At 42.2% G+C, this 27,030-nt stretch overlaps 1 protein-coding gene across 4 annotated transcripts in view; it reads left to right on the plus strand.

Moving 5' to 3' along the window:
• Positions 1-391: 391 nt before the first annotated feature.
• Positions 392-27,030, plus strand: part of DOCK1 (dedicator of cytokinesis 1) — a 312,269-nt gene continuing 285,630 nt past the window's right edge. For 3 of the 4 annotated variants that reach the window (XM_074831522.1, XM_074831523.1, XM_074831525.1), the window contains exons 1-2: positions 392-510; positions 24,113-24,196. In XM_074831522.1, coding sequence (XP_074687623.1) covers positions 465-510; positions 24,113-24,196 — 130 coding nt within the window. In that variant the 5' untranslated portion in view covers positions 392-464. The remainder of the gene's footprint in view (positions 511-24,112; positions 24,197-27,030) is intronic. The other variant, XM_074831524.1, reaches the window with a different exon arrangement.

Consider the following 27,030-nt stretch of genomic DNA (forward strand, 5'->3'; position numbering starts at 1 on the left):
GGGCAGAGTAAGGCCAGGTGTAGCTGGAATGTAATCATACAATTAGGGAGACTGCCAGGGAGGCACCACCCCGTCCCGCTCGCCTTTGTGTAGGAACCAGGCGGGACCGCGGCGGCGTTTCCCCTCAGGAGCGCCGGGTCCGAGCGGCAAAACGAGGGGGTTGCTCGGGGCTCCGGCCCCTTCCCTCGCGGGGCGCCCACCGGCCCCCTCAGTCCCCCGGGCCCGGGCGGGCCGCTGAGGCGGGCGGCCCCCGCTGCTCCCGCCGGGGCCGGTCGCCCCTCAGCCCCCGCCTCCCCCGCGGCGGGCGGGCGGCCGGCCGGGGCTCCAGGCCGCTGGCTCCGCCCGCACCACATGACTCCGCCGTCGGTAGAAACTTTTCCCGTCCCGCGGTTGGAAAATGGCGGCGTAGGAGCGGGGCTCTCGCATCCCCGCCTGGTCCGGCCGCTCCCCCCCTCCCCAGCGCCATGACCCGCTGGGTTCCCACCAAAAGGGAGGAAAAATACGGCGTAGGTGAGGACCGTCCCGGCCCCGCTCCCGCCTGTTGCGCTGCCGCGGGCCTCCCCCAACCCCCCCCCCCCCCCACCCGCTCCCTTCCTTCCCTCCCCGGGAGCCGGTCCCCGGCGGTGCCCCGCTCCGGGCGGCCGTGCCCGCGGCGGGCCGGGGCCGCGCTTCCCCCGCGCCGCCTCAGGAAACCTCCTCGGCCGGCCGCGGGGCCGAGACGGAGCCCCCCCGGAGGGGGCCGGTGTCCCCGGGCTCGCCCCGCCGGCTGCAGCCCCCGCCCGGCGGGGCTTTGCTGAGGGAAAGTTTAGAAGTTGGCTGGAAATGCCGGGCAACCTGCGCTTGAGTCAGCCTCGCTACAAAAACTGCCTTTTCTCTTCCTCCTATTTCTTTTTTTCTTCCCGACTGCTGCTTTGTCTGAATAGAAAAGGGCTTTGAGTTATTTTTACATCGGTTTCTTCCCCCCCCCCCGATGGCAGCTAAACAGGATACGCTTCCAGTGCTGGATCCTCGGTGGGAGCCGCGCAGGGGCGGTGGGAAGCGATGCCCGCTGCTCCCTCATCCTCAGGAGAGGAAGGCTGGAAGGCTGCCGACGGAAGAGGCTCTTCGTTTCGCAGAGAGTGTGATTTTCATACAGATGAGGGGTTTCCCCCGCGCGCTGCTGTCCGGGGATCCATTTCGTCCTCTTGCTTCTTCCGTCCCTCTCAAACAGAGGGGGATTGTTCTCCGCCGGTAGTTAGAACATCTCCACTCTGATTAAACGGAACCGAACTCGGGTGGTTTTGGGCAGTGTTGTGCCGAGAGGGCCTGTCTTGACTTTGAAGATGTTTCATGTTGATCAAACCTTTTTTTTAGGGGTTACGGAGGAGAAAACTTAATTGGCGTGCACGAGAGCATTTGTCTTGAGGAAGGAAATGATAAATCTGACTCTTCCATTTGGAAATTCGAAATTCAGTGTCCGCCACAGTTCTTGGACTCTGTTGGTTGTGAAGAACAGCTTACTTTTCGTATTTACCCACAGCTAAGCCTTGTCCAAGCAGCGTGAGCAGGAATAAGGGCGTTTCTGGGTCTAAGTAGAGCCCAAGTGATTTTTAGGGAATTAAATTCTGTGTGTACATCCTTAGAAAATGAGAGCATGACTTTTAAATTACTAGCAAATCCTAGGTGGCTGGGTACACTGTGTGAGGCCTGTGAGTAATTCCAGCGCTGAGGATGCAGGATAGACTACACGGAAGCAGAAGTGCTACTGATGGCAGTTGCTCGTTAAGTCTTCCAAATAACCTGCTTCATGGTGTGGGATAGGTAGAGTATTTCTGAAGGCCCGGGATGACTAAATTGTCACATAGTATATGGTAGTGTTACAAACCAGTGACACTCAAAAGCAAGTTCCTCTTTTGCAGGAACTCATTTGTACTACTGTAGCAGAGGTGATTGCCCGGACCTGGCTTTCCAGGAATCGATGTCTTGGAAGTGATTTTGAAAGGGTGAAAGCATAAGAAGTGTGCAATAAACTGAGTATTTTAAGATATACTTTAAGTATATTTGGATATCCAGTGTGAGAAACAGTATGTGTAGTAAGAGAACTAGGCTTAAATGTTTCATGGTTTCAAAAAGTGTAAGACTAGGTGCTCAACTGGTATTTTTTTGTTTGTGTCCACTGCTCTGGAGAGAAGTTTATCATGGTTTATTAATAGTCTTGTTTTTCTATGATAGTTTTTCCCAAAAGTTAGGTGAGAGGGATGATCCTCAGCAAAATTAGGGTATTTCTCTGCTGAACTGCAGGGGTGTGAGAGTTGAAAGTAGTTGTAGTGTTGCAAGGAGATAAAATCATATTTAGAGCTGATTGAACATTGTGATTCACTGGCCCATGCTATGCTGTTAGACGCTGTTTTGGGGGGGATAGCTTCTTTTTGGTGTCTCTGGATTTCTTCCTGAGGAAGATGAATATTCAGCTTGATTACATGTGTTTTACATGTCTTTGTGTTGTTGAAAAAGGGCGCTTCTGTACACTGCGAGACTTCTGACATTTTGTTTTTGGCTGCTTATGAAACTTTCAGGTTGTGGAGAATTGATGCAGCAGTTACATAGTCCCAAACAGAGATGGAGGAGGCACCGTTAAGCTGAACATCCTAACATATGAATATTTTTCTTCCTATTTGCCATGACCAGCCCTGGAGACTGACATTGGATCAGTATTGTCTGACCGTGAACAGAAACATCTGCCTGTTCCCAAACAGGATCATCGAACTGCTGTCTTAGTGATACATACATGTAATATACTTGGCGTGTGTGTTTCACTAAAGCAGAAATAACAGGAAAGTATCTACTGTGGTTTACATTACTTATGTCACAGTTGTGGGAGCTCAGAAATGTGTGTATGTATACATACTTCTGTGTGTATATATACAAAATGTGTGTATATAAAATATGCACGTGTATATGTAATATATATACACACACACTTTTTTTTCTACCTCCTGACTAGCGTGTGCCTGTGCACAGCTAAACTTGCTTCACATCTCAAGTCCCAAGGATTTGCTGGCTGTGATGCAGCAGGAATAAATTATTGTGACACACCTATACTGAAACTGTGGTAGGATGCAGGTGTTTTAAGAAACTCTTCTCCTGCTCAATCCATTCCACCCTGCACAGTGAGGTTTGTGGATGATGCTGGATGTCCAGCATATGGGTAAACTAAACTTACTGCCTTAAAACGAGGAGGGCTGCTGCGTAGTGCAGGGGCATTATCTCAGCAAGCAGTTGTGAGTGTGACTCAGCTCCGCTTCCTGAGAGAATTCAGGCCTCAGCACGCGGGGAGGTTGGATGAGGAACGGGAGTGGATATAATGGGATAATGCAGTTATTAGATTAACATACGGGGAACCATCCGAAACAGGAAAACTATCAGCTTAGTTGAAGTAGCTTTTTGCCACTCCTGATGCTGCGTATCCTTCTTCGTCTCAGCGCCTGGCTCTCTATTTCGTCTCTCGCCCTGAGCCGGTGGGGAGGGCTGTGGTGGTTGTGAGATGGCCACGTGGGTGTATGGCTTCCTCAGCAGGGACCTTAGGGGCTTTTGGAGAGCCCCAGAAGCTGCTTCTGTCTGCTCCATACCTGCTGTGTCCCAAGTGTGGAGTGTGGCTGCTCTGCTCAGTCTCCCATTTCCTGCTTTTAGCGTGATACAAAAATCATGATATTGGTGTTTTTCCTTATGCCAGCGGAGGGGAGATGTAATGAGTTGCTTTAGGAAGTCTGTGAGCCTGAATAGCACTTCTGAGATAGCATAAAGTTGCTCTAGTAACATCCAAATCGTCTTGACTTCTGCTGTCGTTTGACCCTTCTCCTTTGCACTTAAAACTCCAGTAAGAGGTAGAACCGGTGCTACTGCAGTTACTACAAATACCATATTTAAAATGCCTTTGTGTTCAACAGTATATGCAGACATGGAGTAATTAGACCACTAGTGTGATAATTTAATCCTTTTTTTTTTTTAAATGGTGCAATAGAAAAATACTGCCATGTGTGTCTATGCATGGTCAGATGTAGGAGAACTTCCCAGCTACAAAGCTCATGCTCTGTGTGAGATCCTGGTTTGTGTTTTTTTTTTTTTTTTAAATGGTGAAATAGAAAAATAGTGCAATCTGTGTCTGTGCGTGGTCAGATACAGGAGAACTTCCCAGCTACAGGGCTCGTGCTCTGAGTGAGATCCTGTTAATTTTCAGGATGCTGACTATTTTCCTCTGCTGCTCTTAAATGAGTCACTGCAAGACATGGATAGTCGTGCCCTTGCGTGATCAGTAAGCCCATGTGAGCTCTGCCTGGCAGGCAGAGTGCTCCTGGCTTTGGACAGCTTCATAAATTCAAAGCCTTGGTGAAGAGAGGGCTGGATATCTGTTGGTTGAGTGTTACTACTTCAGGACAGCACGTGATGCCTGGGTAGGTGCTTCCTAATGCCATGTGTTAGGTCAAAGGTAACATGTATGTCAAGGACACTAGCATTTTAAAATTTTTGCACTGCTGTGGCATATCTGGGTGCACCTAAGCTTCCCCCCAAGTGAACACGGTGCTGCAAGTACTTGAGATACTATCTGTCGGTCTCAGTCCTTAGCCAGTGTCGTGATAGCTGCTCAGATACACTCTGTACTGTGTAGGGTGTGTGTCTACACCTGCATTAATTAAAAAACCGAAAAGCAGTAAGAAGCAAACAAAAAACTCAGCCTACAAAGTAAACCAATTCAACTGTGAGCCACACCAGTTGGGAGTTGCTGTATTTTTGCTTGTTACTGGTGAGTTTTTGTTGCGTGTCATGACATGGCAAATCATAACTAGCCTGATTTTAGGTGCTTTGAGACAGGATGGACTTTGGCCACATTTTAAGGTTAGGGTGTTTTAGTGCCTCTCTCAGACTGGGATGGCTTTTCAAAAGGCATATATAGAAGTATCTTCAAACCAGGTACGCAGAAATACGTATTTTTTTTATTACTAGGGAAGGGATATAACGAGTTGGTGGACTAAGTGGTGGTACTTAGGTCACGATATATGAGTTTGGAAACTGAGTTCTGCCCTTGTAATGGCTCTTTGAAAACAGGGAATAGGAATTTGTGAAGAGCAGTGCTGTTGAAAGCACAGGAACCCCTACAGCTGAGCAGTGCTGCTTCGCTTCTGCAGCTCGAGGGAGGACCACGGTGGTTTAGGGCAGATTTAAGGCTTTTGTGGAATCCCAGATTTATACTCCACAGCAAATAAGAGTCTCCACGTGCCACACCACTTACCGCAGCTAAGAGAGTTGGTGATCCTGTGCCTGCATATTTGTGCCTTAAAGTAGGGAAGAAAATGTTTTCAGAAAAAAGGCATTTTTTAGGAATTTCAGTGATGCTGCGTTGTGAGAGAGGTTTGGGGCTGTCTGGCAGGGCAGGATGGTTACTGACAGCAGGACTGTGCTCTGACACGTCCCAAACTGATGGAGTAAAAATGCCCATGCAATATTTGCCGATGTATTTATCAGTGTAGTACCATTTTGAGGAAGCACGTGCGGGTTCACTCTTCTAGAGACAACATACCCTACTGTATGCCCAGATTAGTTTTACTTTTTATATGCTTTTATATATAAAAAGTATATATTAATATACTTTTATATACTTTTTAATATACTTTTAGAATTTATTTATATACCTTTTTGTATACTTTTAGTTCCCTGCTTGCTGAGGGGATGCATTTCTGTGCTTCCCCGTTCCTGGCATCACGTGAAGCAGATCTAAGGGACTGGTAGATGAGGCATACTTCTTCCTAAATGGATGACCTGAATTTGACTGTAGGCATGTGCTTGATTATGCTTAGTTTACTCAGCAGCCACTATTGCTCTCTGTCAATAAACACTTGTTACAAGCAACAGATTGCAGAGGGATAAAGATACCGGATAAGCAGAAGCAAGCGTGTACTCCTGTTTGCTTTTTTTGTCCAGGTCAGTGACAACATTACAAACCAAGGTTGTTCCAAGAAATTATTCCTGTAGGGATTTACTAGAAATACTTTTTTTTTTTTTTCCCCTCCTCACAGAGCACATGCTTCCTATAAGCAGCTGATTGCCTATGGTGTAATACAGAGTATTTATTTAACTCTGCAGAGTAAGTTTTTGGTCAATTTTGGAATTTTTCAGCTGTTAATTAACACCTTTGTTCCTAGAAAATAAAAGGGGAGGGGAAATTTTCACAAGACAAGGATTTACACTCTATATCATGCACAAGCATGGTAGTGACAGTAGGCCAAGGTTCTGATTTAATGTTTTTGGTTTAGTATTAATTCAGGGGGAAAAACATTTCTGAATTTCCACCTGAATTTCAAGTAGTACCTTAGTGGGTTTTGTAATTTTCTTGATTTAGGTGCACTGATACGTTGTTAAGTTTAGACTGTTTGCCATACTTGGTGCAGCTTTCTTGGCATTATAAATGCATTTTCCTTTCTACCTAGGCAAAGCTTTCAGGAAAGAGGAAAGTAAACTGGATGCAACTTAGATGAACATCTCCAGGAAGCCTTTCTGTCAGCTTTCAACTAGAGGCATAAGCATTGCAACGATTTTTTCTTTGAAATATTTGTGTTCTGGAGTTTGTCCAGTATTGGCTGTGGAGAACATGCAGGATACACTTTGTCTAATCCTTTAGTGGTCCTTCAGGACTGAAATCCAATACATCTTGTTAAATACCTGTAGATGTGTCCAACTTTAGATAAATAGCTGAAAGCTGACTTATATTAATGAATCGAAGCTCAACTGAGGAACGAGTGCTAATCCAGTTTTAAAGTATTTGCTCTATTAAAGATGTCAGTCTTAGCTCTGCTCTTCTCCTTGCTTCAGGTCTGAAACTTTCACAAAACATTCGGTGGCGGCTAATCACCATCTCTGTGAAAAACATGGGCTGCTCTTTATGGGTCTTCTTTGTCAGGGATGTGGAACCCTGAAAAGTTAGCATATCTTTTTTGTAAACTTAAAAACATTTTAAATTCCGTTTTCTGGCCTGTGGAAGATCCCAAGGCTATTCTGACAATAGTTGTTTTCTGAATAGTGCTTTAATGAATTCCTTAATGAGTTACTGGAATATTCCTCCTTTAGCTTGGGGCAGGGGGAAATTGAAATCATGCCCTATGTAAACCAAAAGAATGTTTAAAAAGAGATAATTCTTGTAATTATGAAACTTTATCTATGTTTTCAGGCTGTAGTTGCGAAAGCATTTTTATATTTATAGTATTATTTATCTTCCTGTGTTTATGTAATTTGTGCATTAAATCTGATTTCTGATGTAAAGACTTGTAACACAAGAAGCAGCAGTTGCTGAATTTCAGTTTCATCAGCAAAATATGAAATATCTCTGGAAATACTTTTCCGCTCCATATAGTTTTGTAACTAAACTGAAATAATTACATTGAGAACTATTATGTGTAATCATGTATCCATATAAATAACAAAACAAACAGATGGATGAATAGCTGAAGTAACTATTGGCCATGATACTTGAGTTTTGTTTTTTTAAATAATACTTCTTAGCACTGCTGCTTTATTTAGAGTACTGTTTATATTATTTTAGCACAAACCTTTCTATAACATGTTTTCAGAGGTTTGTGGTGACTGATTTTATCAAAGGGTGTTGGAGTACCACAATGCCTTTCTGTTACCCAGTAGAAAATACGAGCAAGTGATACAGGATTTGCTGTGTCATTTATGAACACGAATGGAAGGAAAAGTGTAAATAATCGGTGTGTATGTTTGTAGGCACTTGGTTTCTTAAGGCATTTTGTTCTATACCTCTCTACTGTTGTAGTAGCCTTGTCACTTCCATGTTTCTACTACATGAATTAATCAATATTGGGGTTAAAAACCTGTGTGAGCAGCTCCCAAGCTGAGCTCGGTGCAGGGGTTAGCGAGTGTACTGTAGTAAAGCAGGAGTCCCTGAGGAGTCCCGTGTGTGGAGGGCATCGGTGGTGACATCGTGGAGGAACCTCATGGCTTGACATGGTGATTTCCTCACTGGTTGCTGACAGAGCTTGCTGGGGGCGCAGCTCCTGAGCAGCTCTGAAAATGCACCTGTGAAGTGCCTGAGAGCCTCTTCAAACATCCAAATACCTTTTGGAAGTCCAGCCTTAGGTGTCTGTGTTTGCTCTGCCTTCTCCTTCTTCTCTGAACAAAGCACGGAAGTACTGACATCACTCAATTTGAAGTTGAATATAATAAAATAACATATGTTTAGGGAACGTAGCTGAATAGCCCGTGGGTCACAGGAGGAGGTAACCGATCCTAGGCAAGGAGTTGATGAGTGAGGTTTCGGTACAGTCTGACATCAAGGACTTTCAGCTGTGCTGTGTTAATAGAGTAGGGCTCTCCTAGTTTCCATACATGGAATAAAAAAAAAAAATTCAGAAGACATAAGATGGCAAACCCTGGCGCTTGTGGTACCTGCATAAGGCTGAGGGAGTTGTTGGGAGGGGACAGGGATCCAGGATCATGGAAAGCTCTGCTGTTACCTGTGTCTCCAGTGGCATGCCTGCCTGCCTCCAGCTGATGCTTTAGCCTTTAACATCCTCTTAATTGTGCCAGCTGGTCTGCAGGAAAAAATGTTGGATGTAGGGAATGATTCAGTGAATGTAGTTGGGTGGTTTTATTGAGGAGACGCTTCTGCTTCCGCCTAGTGTGTGTTTAGTATTATCTGTAGCGAAGGCTGTGTATCAGAGATGAAGTGAATTGAAAGCAACTGGTAATGTAAAAAGTATTCCTGTAGTGGACCTTGGAACAGGAAATATCTCAATGCTGAGACAGAGGGAAGTAGCTGATGATAATTTGAGTTTCCAAGTCTTGACGCAGATGGTGAACAATTTAAAAGGACGCTTGCTTTCAGAAAAATCTGCTGTGCATATGATTTCAGTGAACAAATCATGACCCTGAAATGGCTGTGGATTATCGAGGCAGTGACTTGGAATGCCCTGTAAATACTGTCCTCTAAAGGAGGGGATGCACTGCAGTTTTAATGACTAAGTAGAGATATGGTTAAGCATGTCACTTGGGTCAGGAAAGTTATAGATAAGGGTCTGTGGGAACCTTTACAGTTTCTCTTGACTATATATAAAGTTATTCTCCAAAAATATGAGCATATAAATAAAAACTAGCATCAAGGTGGGAAGAAGTGGAGTTTCACTTTTAATTACTATTGTTTATTAAGCAACGGAAAGGGCTAAAAGAGGATTTGTTCGTCAGCTCGGTTGCCTTGCATGGACCTCCTGTTGGTCCATGACTCTGAAGAAGGCACCAGCTGCAGGCATGACTGAGCCTGTGCTTATTCCCTCCTTAACTGTTGTGGAGACTGCTGTAGCATGGCGAGCTGGGAGTCTCTCCGTCCTTCCTTCTGCCTTGCAGTACAGCCTGGCTTGGAAAAGATTGCCCTCTTGGTTTCTTTTTTTTTTTCCCCTGCTGCTTTGAGGCCTCATGGGAGCATGTTAACATCTTTGCTGTTTTGTGTCGGACAATCTATGGCTCATTTGGAGCTTGAATATATAGAAAATAATGCTTATAGTGAGCCTGTAGTGTGCTCTAACATGAGGTGATGGTGATGTTGCCTGGTGAACTTGGCTGCTGGATGGCCTGGTGGCTTCAGGCTCTGCGTATAGCAACATATATTGCTTTGTATCTTTTGAGCAAAACGTGATTATGATACAAAACTGTCCACAATTATACATGAAAGCTTTCTCGCTACCTGTTTGTTTTCCTTTGTATGTTTTGTAATCTGTCATATGCTTCTTAATTTTTAATGTTTTCCAAGCTTTTTTCTTTATTTCTCATATTTTGTTCTTACACACAAATGCCCACCAGTTTTCTGCAGGCATCACCTTGTCTTGTCCCTGCTGGAATTCCTTCCTACTTACCTGGCTACCCCTGTTTCACCCTTCCCATTGATGGGAAATAGTGTTTATCTTTGGAGACTTATAACTGGGGCAAATGGAAAATATGAGCTCTGTTGTCCTCTATTCCTCTAGTAAGGAACTGTAAACTCTCTTTGCTCATTTGCAGTATGTGGAGGCTGAATCATTTCACTAGCAGAGGACATGTGCGTTAGATATGGACCCTCATCCACCTCGTGCTGTTGGGCTGTCTGACTGTTGCCTGTTATTTTTTTTCTTGCCGTGACTAGTAGGTGTTAAGTTGTGTCTCCATCAATCTGTAGCCTTCCCGATGCCTCTTTGACCAAGAATCTTAGGTGAAGCAGACTTGAGAGACTTTTTTTCCTTCCATCTGAGGTTGGCATGTCCTGTGTTGTGGTTTTGGTGTGTTGTGTTGTTTTTTTTTTTTTTTCTTCTGTGGATTGATCTCTGAAGTTTCCTGTGTAAAGGGAAGGTGGTATAACGGTGGTTTTACTAATAGTTTTTTTAGTAAGTTGGTTTGAAAAAAAGTGGTTTGTGGCTTTTTTAGTTTAATTTTGGAGGTATTTGGGCTTCCATTTCCAATCAGAGTTACTCGGTAGAAGGTATGTCTTTGGTATGGCAGTATCTAACTGCTTCCTTCCTTGACAGCCTGTCAGAGCATTTGTTGGCAATCTGTCTTCCACTTGTCTGTCACCTTAGTCAAGTCTGTTCTGCACATTTTTTGGTGTCTCTTCTGATGCTGCTCACTAACAGTTGGGCATAAAGACAACCAACCCCCTTTTTCTCATGGACTTCCCTGGCGGTTGGCAGCAGTGTGCAGAAGAGCAACTCAGAATTCCTGTAAGACTGGGACTTGCTCACAAACACAGCAGCTGGCATTGACTCCTTCTTCAAATGAACTTAGTGACCTATGACAAAGCACTGGAAGGGATTGAAGCAGTGGATAAAGATCCCTTTCCCAAAGTTTTCGGTTATTGAGTTCTGATGAGAAAACAGTTGTTCTTGCTCACAAGTGGAGTGGCTGGAGATGAGAACAGATATTTTCGTGGTGCAGAAGTATTTCTTAGGGAGTAGTTTCCATAGTCTGTGAGTCAAATGGGATGCGACAGCAACCCCAAACTTTTGATGGAGAGCCAAATATTCTTTTGGTATTTATTATATTATGCTTTGTTTATTTGTTGGTTTTGTTCTTGAGTGTTTCACTGTAACTAGGAGTCTAAAAGGATTGAAAAAAGCATTAGACATTGACCTGGCTCATGGGGACATCTATGTTCGCTTTAACACTAAAGCGTTACTGTCCTAAACAGTCCTAGGACTGATAAGGTGCTGAAAGACGAGGGAATTTTTTTAGTGCTGGCTAATAGAGAATGTCTTGGTGTGTCTCTAAAACGCTGATTATGGGGACTGGACTTTGGACTCTGTTTAGCCCGATCTGGTCTCTCCCGCTGAGTCACGCTACTGGGATGTTGATGCAGGTAGCACATGTGCAAGTTTTAAGGGGATTATCACAAAGCCTTCCTTAAACCAGTGCTACCTTGTAATCTTGCCTGCAACATCCATGGGGCGTTACTCATTTAGTCAGTGTATGCTGCCCACATAATGGGAAGAGTGGCCCATTAGCAAGGCTTTATTTGGGGAAAAAAACCCTTTTTTGGGAAGCAAGTGAGAAGCGAGGAGTGCTCAAGTAGCTCACTTCAGGCTCTGTGGGGTAGGAGTTCTTATTCCTAAAAAATAAAGCAGTGGACTAGATATAGCTGGATAAGCACATTTTAATAAAGTGAGAATTACTCAGTTATGGTGCATTTTTAGAAGTTTTGTGTGGGTTCAGCTTGTGTTTTGATTTTCTGGTTGAATGTATTCTTGAAATGGTTTATCAACAGATTTTTATCAATCACTTCTGCTGCAGAAGAGGCCTCTGTTTATTTACTGAACTGTGATAACCGAGTGATTTAACTTGTTCAGATTTGTGCTTTAAATATAGAAAGTACAGTTTGGGCTGAATGAAACAGTTGCCAGTTTCCACAGTTACAGCAGACGAAGGTGAACGTGTTCTTGGCTGAACAGTGGAAGAAGTTTTAATAGAATTAGGGCTTGAATATCTAAAATACTGGGATAACTGTGTACGCTTTTACAGTCCAGGCGTGATGCCATCTTTTAACACAGCATGCTGATTTGGGAGCTGTTCTTCGATTGAGATGTAAATTCTAAGATTAGGAGTTCATGTATTGTTTGTATAATAGTGTTTTGGTGCCTCCATAACGTGTATAAGGAGTATAGAAAATATAGAATAGTTTTGCGGAGGGGAAATAGGATAATTGAATACCAGCTCAAGTGTTGATAACATGGGTAGGGTGGTGATAGTGTTGAGAAATGCCTGAGTAAACTTAAAAAGTAAAATACTGGTGAACATTAGTGAAGCCTTAGGCTCTACCACTGTGTTTCTGTTCTTACTGTGTCTGCACATCACAGGCATTTTTGTTGTTAGCTTTGCATGCAGCAACACACTTTTGCTCTTGGGGCACTAATGGACCAAGAAACATTTTTAAAGCTTAAATTGTTTTTCTTCAGAACACCAAAGGCTCCTAATCGAGAGGAGTAAGTTGGGTGCCTACTGGAAAATGGCACAAATACTTGCCCCCTCCCCATGCTCTGTCCTCAGCAGGCAAGTTTTGGAATGGGATGAGTATGTATTAAAAATAGGCTGTTTTGTGGACATGGGGACTTGAAATGTGCTAGCTCTCAGTTTGTTTTTTATAGTAGTTTTGTTCTGAGGTAGAGGTCTTGCCAGTGTTGAATGAGTTGAATACTCCATTAGTCTAATAACCAGTGGGGAAAACAAATGTTTTAAGGTGAAAGTGGTTGTGGAGGACAGATACGGTGTCCAGTTTAGCACAAATTTGTGCTACCAGTTGGAACTTGCCAAATACAAACATTTGAGAAATCATTACAGGGAAAGGGTGGTTCTCAAGCCGTTGCTTCCAGTGGGGCAGAAACAGCACTGACCTGCTCCTCTAGCCACGAGCTGGCTCTTGCCTCCTCCCTTGACTCGGGCTATCCTGGGCTACCAGCATCATGTGCTTCACCTCAGTCAATAGTTGGAATGATGCTGGAAAGGTAATATGCAAAAAAGAAAGAATAGTTAAAATATTTTTTTTTTATAGCAACAGGTTAACAAGTTACTGCCAGGTTAGTGGCACCATAAACACCCTACTAGCATTAATATACGTGATTGTCAGTGGTGTTTTTAAAATACCCTCTTTTCAGGGGGTTATACTTAGGAAGTAAGGTGTTACGGCCTTGAGCTATTCTGAATTAACGAGGGTGATTTTGAGGCTTGGGGGAGTAAGAATAGTAGTTATAAGGGTCACCTTTGACATGTTTCAGTAGGCTGAGGGGTGCCCTAGCCATGGGGAACCAAACTGGTCAGTAGGACAGGACTCAACGGCTGCTGGTGGGAAGATCTCATCTGGGAATTTCCCACATCCATTTGTGATAGATTATTGGCCTAGATCAACTTTAATTAGACTAGAAAAGGCTTTAGAACAACCAAATTAACTCATGATCAAATTGAGTGTTGCGGAAAAAGGTGTGGAGTTGAACATCTGTACGCAGAGCTTTTGGGTGTTCCTCTACTGTGGTTTTCCCCAATTCCCAGAAGTCTGTGTATTTGATTTACGGAGAGAGTAAAATATGATGCTGGGTCTTTAAAGAGTAGTAATACCAGATCAGTTACATTTGCTTCTCCTTATTTCTTCTGGAGTGAACATAAAAATTAGTATGGGTTGAAAGGATTCCCCTCAGGTGGGAAACACAGAGTCTGTACGGGTGTGAGCTCCCTCTGACAACGCTGAAAGGAAACCCCATTGCTGGGGAAAGGGGCCGATGGCGAGAGACGGGCTCTCGGCAGCCCGGAGCGAGCTGGACAGTGACTCTTTGTTAAGGCTCGCTGCTGAGCCAACTCTGTCACTCCGCTGAAAGCGGCACGAGGCATGTGATTTCTACTAGTTTGGGGAAAAACAATTTTTCCCCTGTTTTTGCAAAATGCTGCTCTTATCTTTTAATGCATTCAGTGCTGTTTGACTCGCTTCCATGGTTACGTTTTTTCCATTAATTCTGGTATAAGATACAACTTCAGGAAAAATATCACGTATTTCCAATTTCTGCAATAGCCTAGCTGTTGTGGAAAAGAGAAAGTGTTGGTGGATCAAACTGTGGCTCTTAGCAGGTAATTCTTCTCTCTGGCTGTTATTTCTAAGAAAGCAGAACAAGTTCCTTGGGGATTATTTGACTCTGGATCTGTGCTCTTTCTCTGTAGTTCTTGCTGTTGGAGACAGCTTGAAAGACTGAAAGACAAATAAGGTGATGGCAAGTAAAAATAAATTGAACAAGGTTTGATGTGTAAAAAGCCTAAAACTCCTCCTTCTGTCTTCCCCATCCCATAAGCTTTCCTGAGAAGGCAATGGAGGAATTTTGATTTTGTTTTCCTTTGTAGAAATGCTGAGGAGGAAGAACAGTAGGAAATGAAAACTTCTTCCCATCACCCCATTTTCCTCTTGCTTTAGGCTTTTTGCTCTGCATCATCAGCTCTATATTGCAGTGAATAGTGTCTTGCAGGGGCCGTTTTTTTACTAACTATTTCCGCAGTAGTGTGATAGCAGTTTTATTGTGTTGAACTTGATTTTTATAGCCATTGAAACAGCTATTAAAATATAGCTGTGACATTAAGCTCACTGCTGTCGAAGTGCTTAGTAGAAGACACCTTTACAAAATTACGTTCGGTGCAATAGAGACCTGCTGCAATGGCAATGGAGAAGCCTGAAGAAGCAGGGGACTGATGCGTCAAGAATCTTCAGATGGAGCTGAGCGCAGAGTGGATTGTTTTTATTAAAATCCTTATGCAGATATAACTGGGCTATGTTCTTGCTGGCTTTTGCGTAGCAGCAGCCGAAAGCTGAAAAGATTTTTTCATAAAGATTCTTCTGTGAAGGATGAAGGAACTGGCTGTGTCAGTCATCCACGACCAGTCTTCGATCCAACCTGTATAGGAGGTGCTGCTCCCAGCCATTTGGGAAGCTGCACGTCCTCCTTCAGCACCAAATTGGCAATTTGTGATTAAACATTGGTGCCTGTGCAGACTTTGACCATAATTTCACAGAATCGTCAAGGTTGGAAAAGACCTTGAAGATCATCCAGTCCAACCATGAACCTCACACTGACTGTTCTCAACTCCACCAGATCCCTCAGCGCTGGGTCAACCCGACTCTTCAACCCCTCCAGGGATGGGGACTCCCCCCCTGCCCTGGGCAGCCCATTCCAACGCCCAACAACCCCTTCTGCAAAGAAATCCTTCCTAAGAGCCAGTCTGACCCTGCCCTGGCGCAGCTTGAGGCCATTCCCTCTTGTCCTGGCGCTGGTTCCTTGGGTCAAGAGACTCATCCCCCCTCTCTGCACCCTCCTTTCAGGGAGTTAGAGTACTATATATATAATATTATATATATTATATATTTTTAATATAATAATATATATTATATATTATTGGCTAAGTATATAATGAGTTGTGGCAAGCAATACAGTATGCCTTGCATTGCTTAATGGTAGTGAAGGAAAAGGGAAAAAAGGAAAGGAGGGAGATGGGGAGAACAGAGACATAGAGATCACTGGTCTTGTGCTGGTTTAGCCTGGATCACTGGGTTGGGAAGGATTTAAGGGTTTGCCTGTGTTGTGCATGTAACTCTAATACAGTCTCTTTCATAAGCTGGGTTTAAGCTTGAGCTTGTTGAGTCTGGGGATGTTTGCCCCTTTTTCTGTGTTTGGCAGGACAGGTTTGAACTGCACTGCTCTACTTGGGACCTTCTCAAGGCTGTGGTCGATATCCGTTGGAGTTGATGCTGTCGCCCTCCCACGTTCAGCCACGTGCTGCTGCCTTTGCTGGTTTTCCCCGATTGCTCCGAGTTATTTATGGAGCTACTGCAGGAGAAGCGCTGAGGTTCTGAGCAAGCTGAACCGCTTGTAACTGTTGGCTGAGGTGGGCGGCAGCGGCGGTGCGAGGGAAGGGGCAGGGCCGTGCAGCTGGAGGCACACCAGCCCGGAATGGGCGTGGAGCCACGGCGCTGCCAGCTTCGGTCACTCACCATCTCTTGGGGCACCTCTGTCTAATGATACGGCCTGGCGTTGAGTCATGACCGGTTCGGATGTACTTGATCCTCTGCCAGCACTGACCGTAAGCTGAACTAGTTCCTCCTGCCCTCCAGCATTTAACTCTTTTCCTTCCTTCTTGTGCCCAGCAGATACCTTGATGCATTTTATGCATAGCAATATGGAAGGCTTTGCAAATTTTGCAAAGACTTCAGGTAGAGGCTGTTTTTAATTTCAGTTAATTAAAAGCACAGAAGTTTTCCTTCAGACACACCATGGTGCTTGCTCAGGCGCTGTCTTTGCCTTCCTTGAGGATGCCCACCATAGCAAGCGCCGCATTATCGCTTCTCAGTGTCCCCCAGTGAAATGTAGGAAATTCATGGGAACATCAAAACTCACTTACTTTGTGATTCTGCGTTACCAGATGCCGAGACATCTGCCTCTAGATAATGTTTTCTGTTTGTCTAAATCAGCATCTTGCTTTTTCTACAAAAACAGTGTTAAGAGCTCGGGGTGGTGTGATTACTTCTCACATACAATGTGTTCGGTTAATGGACTTTTTAATATTAAAAATCGATTTGAATGTTCTTGATTGTGCTTCTTGTTAGCTATGCATTATGGCACATTATTAATGCTGTTATAGTCAATAATGATACCTTTTTTTTTAGCACTAGTTTCAGCTTTATACCCTCAGTACTTAGTGGTGAAGTACTCTGAATACAGATTAAGTAGTGAGAAGGAGGAGGGAGAAAGCTGTTAAGAAAGTGAGTTGGCATCTTACTTTATTAGCTCTCTAAAAATAAAGTATCTGGCTTAAAAGGGGGGAGGAGGAAAAGCAAGAACTTGAACCTGGTTCCTGGAAATTTTGGATAAGTCCAGAACTTTTTTTAAATTTATTTTTAATTAGTGCAGAAAGGACAAGTGTGCATCTTGTTCTGTCCTACTTGAGCTCTGCCTGCAGGATTCAGCAACAGGGTGGTTACACTTCTGGAAGGCAATGTGACTTAAGTTTGAGGATTGCTCTGGATTTGTGAAGCTTCCTCAGCTTATTAATTCATGTTGGGTAGTGATAAGACACCAGATGTGTTGCGGAACATATTGTTCCCCTGTGTTGCTGTCTGTTATAAAACCTGACACATCTAGTTATGTATATAGAGGTTTGGGTGGCCCTTTGCTCCTTCTAAGCTGTGCTCAACCAACAGTCGATGCTGCACTGGTGCTTTGGTTCTCCTCTAAATGCAGAATTCAAGTCATGTTCATGGATTTAATCAGTAAGATGTTGTGTGTGAGGAGGAGGAGCCATGAGCTGTATCTTCATCGTTAGTTTGGTGGTAACTGTTCAAGTCTCAGAGTTTCTTCAGGCTTCTCCTCTCTTTAGGAAATTCATCTTTTGTGAATGTTTGGATGACAGAATAACTAGAATATTAAGAAAGACCTGTGAACCAAGCTTGGTGAGACCAAGAATGACAAAACACAAGGTGACTTCAGTAAGGCAGGAAGACCTGCCCTCAGTTAATACACGTATGAACTAATAGTCCTTAACAAATCTTTGGTGCAACTCCTGACTTGTCCTTTTTCCTTCTTCCTTGTCCATTAGCCTCAGCTTTAAAAATTGGAAACTTGTCCGGTTAAGTAAAACAGGACTAAGGAGTCTCCCTAATACTGAAAGCAACCACTTTCCTTTTAGAGAAAATAGGAGGAAAATCTTCAGGTTTCTTTTATTTTTAATACTAGGGAATTTGCAAAAGATTTTGCTTTTACTTGTGCGATTTCAGTCTGATTTTATGGAAGAAGCACAATTATGATTTTGGGAGTTTTTTAAAAGACAGTGCAAAATAAAGCTGATAATGTGTTAAATGTAGTCTGCTTTCTTGGAACGATTAATACAACCTTTAATGCAAAGTAATTGCAGGGAATATTATTCTGTAACATTTTAATGCTATCTTAAGATCTGAGCTTTCCTACAGTCAGAGAAAAGCTTTTTCAGTATATATTGATGTTACCTTTGTTTGTTTTTTCCTTTTTTCCCCTCTGTCACCTCTCCAATTCTTTGTGTTGCACTCATCATTTTTCTAATGTGCGCAGATTAATGAGTGCAGCTCAGTAGAGGTGTTTGTTTTTGTATTCTTTAGCAGTAAATGGGTTTTTAGTGCAATTACTGTAATGCCCTATTCATTGTTCCTTTCTTTATCAACTCCTAGAGTTGAAAAAATTGCTCTTTCTATGCCCACACTAATCCTTTGCTTTTGGCACTTCAGTACTTTTGCGTAGATGTGCTTTGTGGTTGTGGTGGGAGGAGGAGGGGAGCAGGGAGAGCCTTTACCCGGAGAGTTGCTCGACTGAAAGCACAGCTCATGAGGAAAAATATCTTTGGTGACACTGAAACCTTCTGTCCTGCAGCATGGGAAGGAGAGGTGGCTTCAGGATGGTTTTGTTACTGTGACCTTGTACTTTTTTTTCTCTTTTGCCATCCTAGTTCTGCTCGTTGCATCTCAGAGCTGAGACCCACAGTTCACGGATATATTTGCTGGATGCTCTTCAGCCTTGGTGCCAGCTAACTCCACCTCAGCTAACTGACAGGCATACTAAACCCATATGCTGCTGGCTTTGATCGGTGCAGATCTCAAGAGCCACGACAGTTCTTTAGGCATCAGCAGCACGTCCCCTAAAATGACAAGGTGCTTTCCCTATTATGAAGAGTTTTTGTTTAACTCAGTTTTTATAAGCAGATTAGATATGAGAACACACCTGAAATGGTCTTTATGGAAGCCGGTGCAAGTGTACCCATAACATGGCTGTCAAGGAAATAATGGTTTATAGGTGTGATTTTGCAAATATAATAGGCCCCCACAGACTGATAGATTAAATCAGTTATGGTTAATGATGCTTAGAACTGGAAAATAAAGCTCTTTGTGCACAACTTTGAGAAAATGCTGTGGTCATTCTCTTCTGCAGTCTAACCTTATAATTAAAAAACGCTGGTCAGATGCAGGTGCCTGGGAGGTGCATGGCTTGTGTCGGAGACCTCAGAGAGCAACTGCCCAAGGGTTTGCTGCAGGGAGAGCAGTCCTCTACTCCGGGAAGGAAGTCACCTTCCTTTAAAGCTGATTGCCATATACTGGGCTGTATGAACGTGGTGCTTCATGGATAGTGCAGGCTGTAGCCCAAGCTGAGGGAAGTGGCAGTGGGTTGCAAGAGCCTGAGCTACTCCTGTATTCCTTCTGTGCAAAGGCTGCACATTTGGAGCTCAGAAAGCAGCATCTGTCATGAGCTCCAGTGACTTTGGTATCTCTTCTGCATGGTCTCTTAAGTTACCTCTATCACATGTATCCCTTAAGGAGAAAATGCGTTGTAAATAGCATTATTCTCAATGATAAGGGATGAGAGTGTTCAGTTGCAATAGAGAAGCTTAGCTGTGCCTCTTCAGTTGAAGCTTATTAGAGAGGAAAAAAAAATAATCTGTGCATGGATGAAGACCATCGGGATGCTGTATTAGTATTAACCATGAGGTTAACTTGCATTGGCTAAGTCTTTAGTCATAAATCTTTTGATGCTTGAGTAACCATGCTCCTTATCTTGCTTGTGCATTGTAGCAAAGGTTTTTTTAACTTACGAGGCTGTGTAACTCCTTTGCCAAAACAGTGAGCCTTGATTCTCAGTTCAAGCAGGATGGGGAGGCCTGATGTTAGTTGATGTAAGTATTCCTAAAGCTTCATCTGGTTTAGAGCTCTCTGAGCTGAAAATCTGTTGCACTGAGAACTGGATTTTCCAAATTAAGCAGAAATTATTTCAGTTAAAAAAACCAATTAAAATTTGGAAGTTATACTTCAGGCTTTTAAATATTTTAAATGGTGACTCAGAATACTGTTGATCAGACAAAATAAAAGAATACCAGTTTCATTCTTTCTTCCTCCAAACTTTGTTTTCCTTTTAATTAAAGCTTTGTTTTCTGCTCTAATCAAACATTTTCACTGTCATAACATCTTTTGATGTCACTCTGCTTAAAAAAGTATCCTGAGAGGGAGTTACTTGCTATCTTACATAGGAGTATGCAGTTTAGTTCAAGCCTGGTTTTGTAATCACAGGGGTGGAATGTACTTTATAGTTATTTTAGTTGTTTACTTCATGATCTGTCAGTGCTGCTGCAAGCCAAAAATTTGTTTTGGTTTGGTTTTTGTTTGTTTTGGTTTTTGTAGACCTATTTTTCATACATATATATATATTTTTTAAAGATAAATCTTCCCTCCGTGGCCATTGGTCCTTGCTCAGTTCAGGTCTGGGGGAGCTGTTGTGGGCAGTAATAACCACTTGATGGCTGTTTGTCATCATCTGTGGAAAGAATTGGTCATTTCAGTGCAGCTCCTGTTATGTGACCCTCCTTGTTATGATAGACACCAGTTAGCACTCTTGGCTATAAATTTTAATGGCTTTTATTCATAGCTGCCTTTGATCCTTAGTGTTATTCCATTTAAATGTTTGAGAAATGCTTAGCTGAAGTGTGAATTGAGTACAGGACTGTTTCTAATCTGTCATAACGCAAATTTTTCGTGACTGAGATGTCTGGTATGAGGCAGCAAGATTGTGTGTCGGGGTTCTGAAGGTGGTAGACTTGAGTTAGATTCTTTTTTGGATGTGTTGAGCACCCACGGGTCCTCTCAACTCTAGTGACAGCAGTGAGTGTTGAAGAGATCTAAGTAAGTACCTGAAGGATGGAGTTAGGTGTGGAACTCCAACCACGCAAGTTTGGAGGAGTTCATATTGACTGTGTGACTTTGTCTTCCCTTATGCACAAAAGCTGAATGGAAAACATTTCTGACTAGTGTTATCGAGCAGTCTGTCCCATGTGCTGTGTATTCACCATTGTTAACATTCCTCTGCTCAGAGCAGTTTAAAATGTTAATTTTTCTTAATGCAGAACCCTCTTCTCCTGCAGAATAGCAATTATGGCTTTGAAATATTCTGTGCCAGATACCTAGGAGGGAGGCTTTATATCTCTTTAATAATGAAAAAGTTAACAAAAACGTTAAAACAGGAATAGCTAGCTTGGCTTGTTTTGATGTCAATAAAACTATATTACTTTTTAAAGCCTTCATTTAAATACTGTTGATACTAGTCTCCGCGATGCACTTGACCTTTTCTTTTTTAGCCTCAAGTGTCTTCTATTTATAAACTTACACTGTATACTATATTTTCTCTTCCAAATTGCTTTTCCATATTTTTTTTCATTTTTGCACTTGGATATATTTATTTACTACTTAACTCTAAAGTCTGTAGTCTGTCAAGCAGAGGAGTACCACAGAGAAAAGGACCAGGGCGACCTGTCATGTATTTGTTGCTGTTAGCATTGTAAACTGGGATTTGAGAAATTCTGGGGAGAATAAATAGTAACTCCTAGAGGTTGAAAATGAAGTCATGGCCATGGTTGAAGGCAGTGCTGGGCGCTGTGCCCCGTCCTCGTGGTGGGATTAGGCCTCATGTGCCCGCTTGGATGTTTCCTGCTTGCATGCTTGGGGCTAAAGCGATTATCAGATTTGAGGTCAAGAAAGTATTTTTCTACAGTTACCAATTATTATAGATGTAATTTATGTTGTTGATGTTCTGTGTAATGTGGGCTCTAGCCTGCTTCTTGGGACTGCTTGGGAATAGGAGAAAATTGAGCAGGTAAGTGAGGGTCTTTTCTGGGTCTGGTGTCTCATTGCCTTTATAACTGTGACTTTTGGCCTTTTGCTGTAGGTTTTAAGTTTGAGGGTTTTTTTGGAAGTGCTTTGTGACCTCTAATGAGCGCAGCATGTGTTTTTAATGTCCTGTCAGCTCTCTTGGTCTGAACATCTGTGAAGATTTCCTGCGAGGAGGGGAGTTACACGTAACTTACCCAGGTCTTTCTGTTCCAATAGTAGTATCTGAGAGTCCCACTGGGGCACAACTGACCAACGCTACACACCAACCCTGTCCCTGGAAACTAATGTAGAAAGAAAAGCAGGTGGTTATCTGAGGGGTGGTAGGAAGTTTTCAGGTAACGATCATATTCCAAAAATGCTTTCACTCTCCAAAGAGTTATGACAAGAAGTAATAAATTACAATTCTCAGCTATTTTTCCAAAGCTATCCTTTGACACTGCATGCTGCAAGCTGTCACTTTGAGCACAGCTCTTTGTGTACTGGAAGGGGGAAGATGAGAGGTATGTAGCACATCACAGTGAAGGAGGAAGACTCTTTTTGCCATTTCATTAGTTGTTAAGCATAGCGTATAAAACGCCTTTAAACTTGGTAACCTCATCGGAGGGAGTAACTGCAGTTGCAGAACCATGCAGAAACTTTTGTGGGTCCACCTTGATTATAATTGATTAACCTCAGTCTTGTGAGATACTGGAGTTGATGTCTTTGATCACAAGGACCCTACGTGGTATTGGAGGATTATGTTTCTTACAGAGAATTTCCTCCATATCAAACATAAAAATCTAGCTTTAGGAGTAATAACTGTTTTATTTTTCAGATTATTAATATTTTTTTTGACCAAACCTAGGGTGCAGTGCTATTTGTCAGATAAATTTCTGGGCATTGCTAATCTCAGTGCTCGGAGTTTCTAGATTTTCTTTTGGGAACGGTAGGGAGGAACAGTCTTTGAACTACTTTTTTCTGGTTGTAGTTTATTGTCTTCTGAAGATGGCAGTTCTCAAATTCTGCTTTGCTATCAGACACGTCTTTAAAAACCAAAGAACACCCCCGTGGTTTGTAGTTATTGGTTATGATGTCATTTCATTGGTGAGTGGGGTAATGCATCTTTTCCAGTTGATTTATCTCTGGTAATATATACCTGGCTACTGTTTTTTTCAAAGCAAAGCAGTTTTTGTTCTCTCCAAAGTCAATCCCTGGCCGGAAGGGAAGTCTGGCCAAGCGCAAGGCAGCCTGCGGGTTGGTGGCCGTGAGGCAGGAGCCACTTGCAGCAGTTGCTTCCAGCATTCCTTTTTTTGCAGTTGACTTCATTGCTGGGTGAAGGTGTTCATCTGCTGCTCCTGCAAGGAAGACAGATGTGGGTGGGCATGGGTGGAGGCTGACTGCTGCTCTGTGGGGCAGTGATGAGCAGACTCTCCTCCAAGGGTTGGGTTGGAACTTGCAACCTCCGATGAATTCGCTTTTGGAGTACATGTAGCTGTGGGATTTCCCATTTAGGTGCATCTAAACAAATCTGAGAGTTTTCCCTCAGTCCAGAATCCTTTCTGCCCTGCTTTAGGTCTCCAGTATTGACACCAGCTGGGTGTAACGTGAGGGTCCTTCAGTTTCCTCGCACGTTGTGCCTCTTGCTGCTATTCTGGATGGTAGGGGTCCAGGCTTTTCCTGAAATCAGCACTGGAAAGGGAAATGGCTTTCACTTTATTGTCACTCCTCACCCTGCTTGTGACTGGAGCCACTCAGAAATATTTGTGAATACAAATGCATTTGGTGAATTTGCAGGTTGTGGATGTTGTTGGGGCTTGCTAATGAGTAAAGTATGTTAACTTGATTGGAATACTATAAAATGAGGGATAGAACCAGTCTCTCCCATGAATACATTGGGTTGATGCAGTTACCTCTGGCACTTGGGAATTCTGAAATTATGATTATAAATGAAAATATAATATGCATGCAATAAATTAATGAAGGGACTGATAAATCATTCTTTAATATTAGTGGTGGTAATTTGAGTTTTCTAAAGACACTTTGTAGGTTTTCTCTGTGGTGAACTGAGAGCAGAAGACCATGCAGTTCATTACAGAGCTGTGTAAAATTGGCATAAAGTGCTGGAAGACAGGCAAGTACAGCAAAAAAAATTATCTGAATGTATTGTTATGAAGAAGCAAAGCACTATAAACAGAGTGAGGGACTGACTTTAGAAAGTGGACATGTGGCTTTTCGAGATTTGTTACGGGGGGAAATATTAATGAATTAAAGGACTTGGCCAAATTGTTACAAAATTTTTTTACAGAATCCTTTACAAAAAGGTTGAGAGTTGCAACAGTGAGTAATGAAAACAATTATGTAGAGAAACAAAAATCCTGGAAGCTGTGTTGACTTGCATGTGCTAATAGCAGCGTTTCCTCTGTCCAGCTCTCTACAACTACGATGCGAGGGGACCAGACGAACTTTCCTTACAAATAGGCGACACCGTGCACATATTAGAAACATATGAAGGTAAGTTGGAAAAATCTGCTTTTAAAAACATTGGGTTTGCAGTTGCATTGCTTTTCTGTTTGTGACCTTATCTTCTCATGTTATCAGGTGACGAGTTACTTTCTTGCTAAAGGACAAAACGTATTATTTCTGATGAACGCAGGATTAACCAATGCTAGTTGTGAATGAAGAGGCATGGGGTTGATATCTGGTGAATAACCATTTCCTTTTCTATAGAAGATGGATGTTCACACAGCTTTGTTTATATCAATTGTATGGATCAATTTCTGTGGATCAATTGTAGCATCTACCCTATGTTAGAAAAATGATAGATGCTTTTTGGATACACTTGAGTAACGCAAAAGAGCCTGCTGCTAAAAGAAGTTTAATCTGAATTTGAAAGTCACCTGGGTCCTAAATTATTTATGTCTCTCTTATAAGATGGGTACATGTGTTACAGTGCCATGGACTGATTTCAGGCTTTTCAGATGCTTTGCTTGTTTTGATAGGAAGCTGTAGAAACATTACATGTACCAAAATCTTTCCTCCTTGATCCATGTACAAGGGAATTTGAATGCCGAGTTTGATAATCAACAGAATGTGAAAATTGTCATAACATTTTTGAGCTCTTGCTTGATCCGCTACTGAGCCAAGCAAAATACAGCTCTTTCGTTATATCCTTGACTTGAAAATTCTATGGCATGCTACAGTTTGGAAGGGTATAAATAACATAACTAAACTGTTTAAAATATTGTAACAGTTTTTGTCCTGTGGAAATGTGATTTACTTTAATATATTGATTTAATCTGTTTTTCTCTAGACATTGATCTTTTGGTACATCTGTGTGATAAATTTGTTTTAGATATTGGCTTAATAGGATTATTTTATTGTTATATTTACTGAAACAGTGTTATTTCAACAAAAGTAACAAGCTCTACTCATCACTGCGCAAATGAATTTTCTCATTGTTCCTAGGCTGGCAGTTTCTAACAGAGTTCAGCTTGCCCCTGCAATGCCGAGTTTGACTCGAAGTAAATTAATCTTTCCGTTATCTGACATTATATGCTTTAATAAAAATCTAATAATACAAAAAATTTAAATGCAAATGGAATGATTTAAATATTGTGCAGCTTTGTACTCTTATATATAAATAGATTTATTTAATGAATGTGGGAGAAACTCTGAATCCTGAATAGGGTATTGTGAAACCATATCAGTTGATGACTGCTGCCAACTAAGTGGGGCAGTGGAGGTGACTCATTTTTCCCCTAGACTTGAGTAATAGACCTTCACACTCTCATGGTTGTTAGACTTCAGGCACATGGGATGAGTTCATGTTAAAAGAAATGCAAATAAGTTAATGTTCTTACAAACATTTTATACAATGATTACTCATTACGTACCTGCTGTGATGGGAAATTAGATGCCATAATTCTTATCTCCCTTGTTCACAGAGATGCCATTATTAGGTAATTATTTGAACTTTTTGATCTCCAAGTTCCTCTATACAAAATTTGTGTAGATTGTGCCCCAGGAGGTTTTGTACCATGTGTACTAACATCCAGGTGTGCACCTGGAACTTCCCTGCCATCGGTCCTGTCTCTCAGGGTTGTGTTAGGCTGCGGTGGGATGGGCCTATCTGAAGAAAAGGCCCCTAATAATACGAGCATGGGACAGAAAAGTCATTTGAAGAGTCCATAATGCCTGTTTGCTGAGGATCTGTGATTCTGCTTCTCAAAGGTCTATGCCTTTTCCCTGTATTTAAGGTCATGGGGAAAAATTTGGCTTCTTTCATTGATACCTGCTGTATTACACATTCTGCTTTGGCAGCCTACTGCAGAATTGTTACTATTTTGACAGAGTTTTCTGCAATAATTCTTAAGTTAAGAGTAGTTTTGAAGATTTATATGTGTCTATGGGCTTTGAAGTGGTAGATTGTAGTTGTTTAGGGTTTTTTTTACCCCTGAATCTGACTTCTTGTCAAAAAAACCATGGTAAATCCTTGCTCAGTTGGTCTTCTCTCTACAGACAAAAGAGGCTGAGAAGTTGGGAGGGCTCAGTCTCATTTTAATAGGTTTCTGTAGGATATCGTATTGCTACCACGTACTGGAATGGATTGCTAAGGTGGACTTTGCTTATGTGTTTAAAATATTATTTATTTTTTTGCCTATATGTAAAACTTATTTTGGAATTTGTTTTTATTACTATAACATTGTAATCTTTTAAATTTTAATCAAAGGAAACTTTTTTCCCCTCTGAAATGCAGGGAAAAGTTTCTACAAATAATTTAATATGCCAATCCTGTAAAGTTGCAGGCTTGTTGAAAACAGCCAATATTTTTATAGGAGTTAGGAGATTGGAAATGAATGTGCACACTTCACTGTTAAAGTTTCTGTTCTTCCAGGAACCAAAGCAAAGATGAGGCTACTTCTAGAGTAATTGATGTTGAAAGTCAAATTGGTATTTTTCTTTTGGGTAGAATTGCAGACAATTTTATTCTTTAGTTAGAAGGAGTGAGAGGAGGTTTTTTAACGTGAGCATTACAAGAAAAGCCAAACAGCAAAGCCCTGTGATTTCGTACATACAGTGTCTTGCAGGAGAGAGGACTGTATTTCATAGCAGATATCCCAAAACAAGTATTTGCCAGATCTTTATTGTCTTAATTCTGTTTCTTTATGTTATTTGGTGGAATGGGCAAACATAACATGTGATCAATAAATGTGGCTTATTAAGGTGAATAGCTATTAAATACAACAGTAAATAAGCTTCAAATCCAAGCTTGCATGTTTGAACAGTAGTTAATTTCTAGTGCTGCTGCCAGTTCCTAAATTAGTATTTTCAAATAAGTTATTCCT

This window comes from Strix aluco, chromosome 7 (assembly GCF_031877795.1).
Source record: "Strix aluco isolate bStrAlu1 chromosome 7, bStrAlu1.hap1, whole genome shotgun sequence".
NCBI lineage: Eukaryota > Metazoa > Chordata > Aves > Strigiformes > Strigidae > Strix > Strix aluco.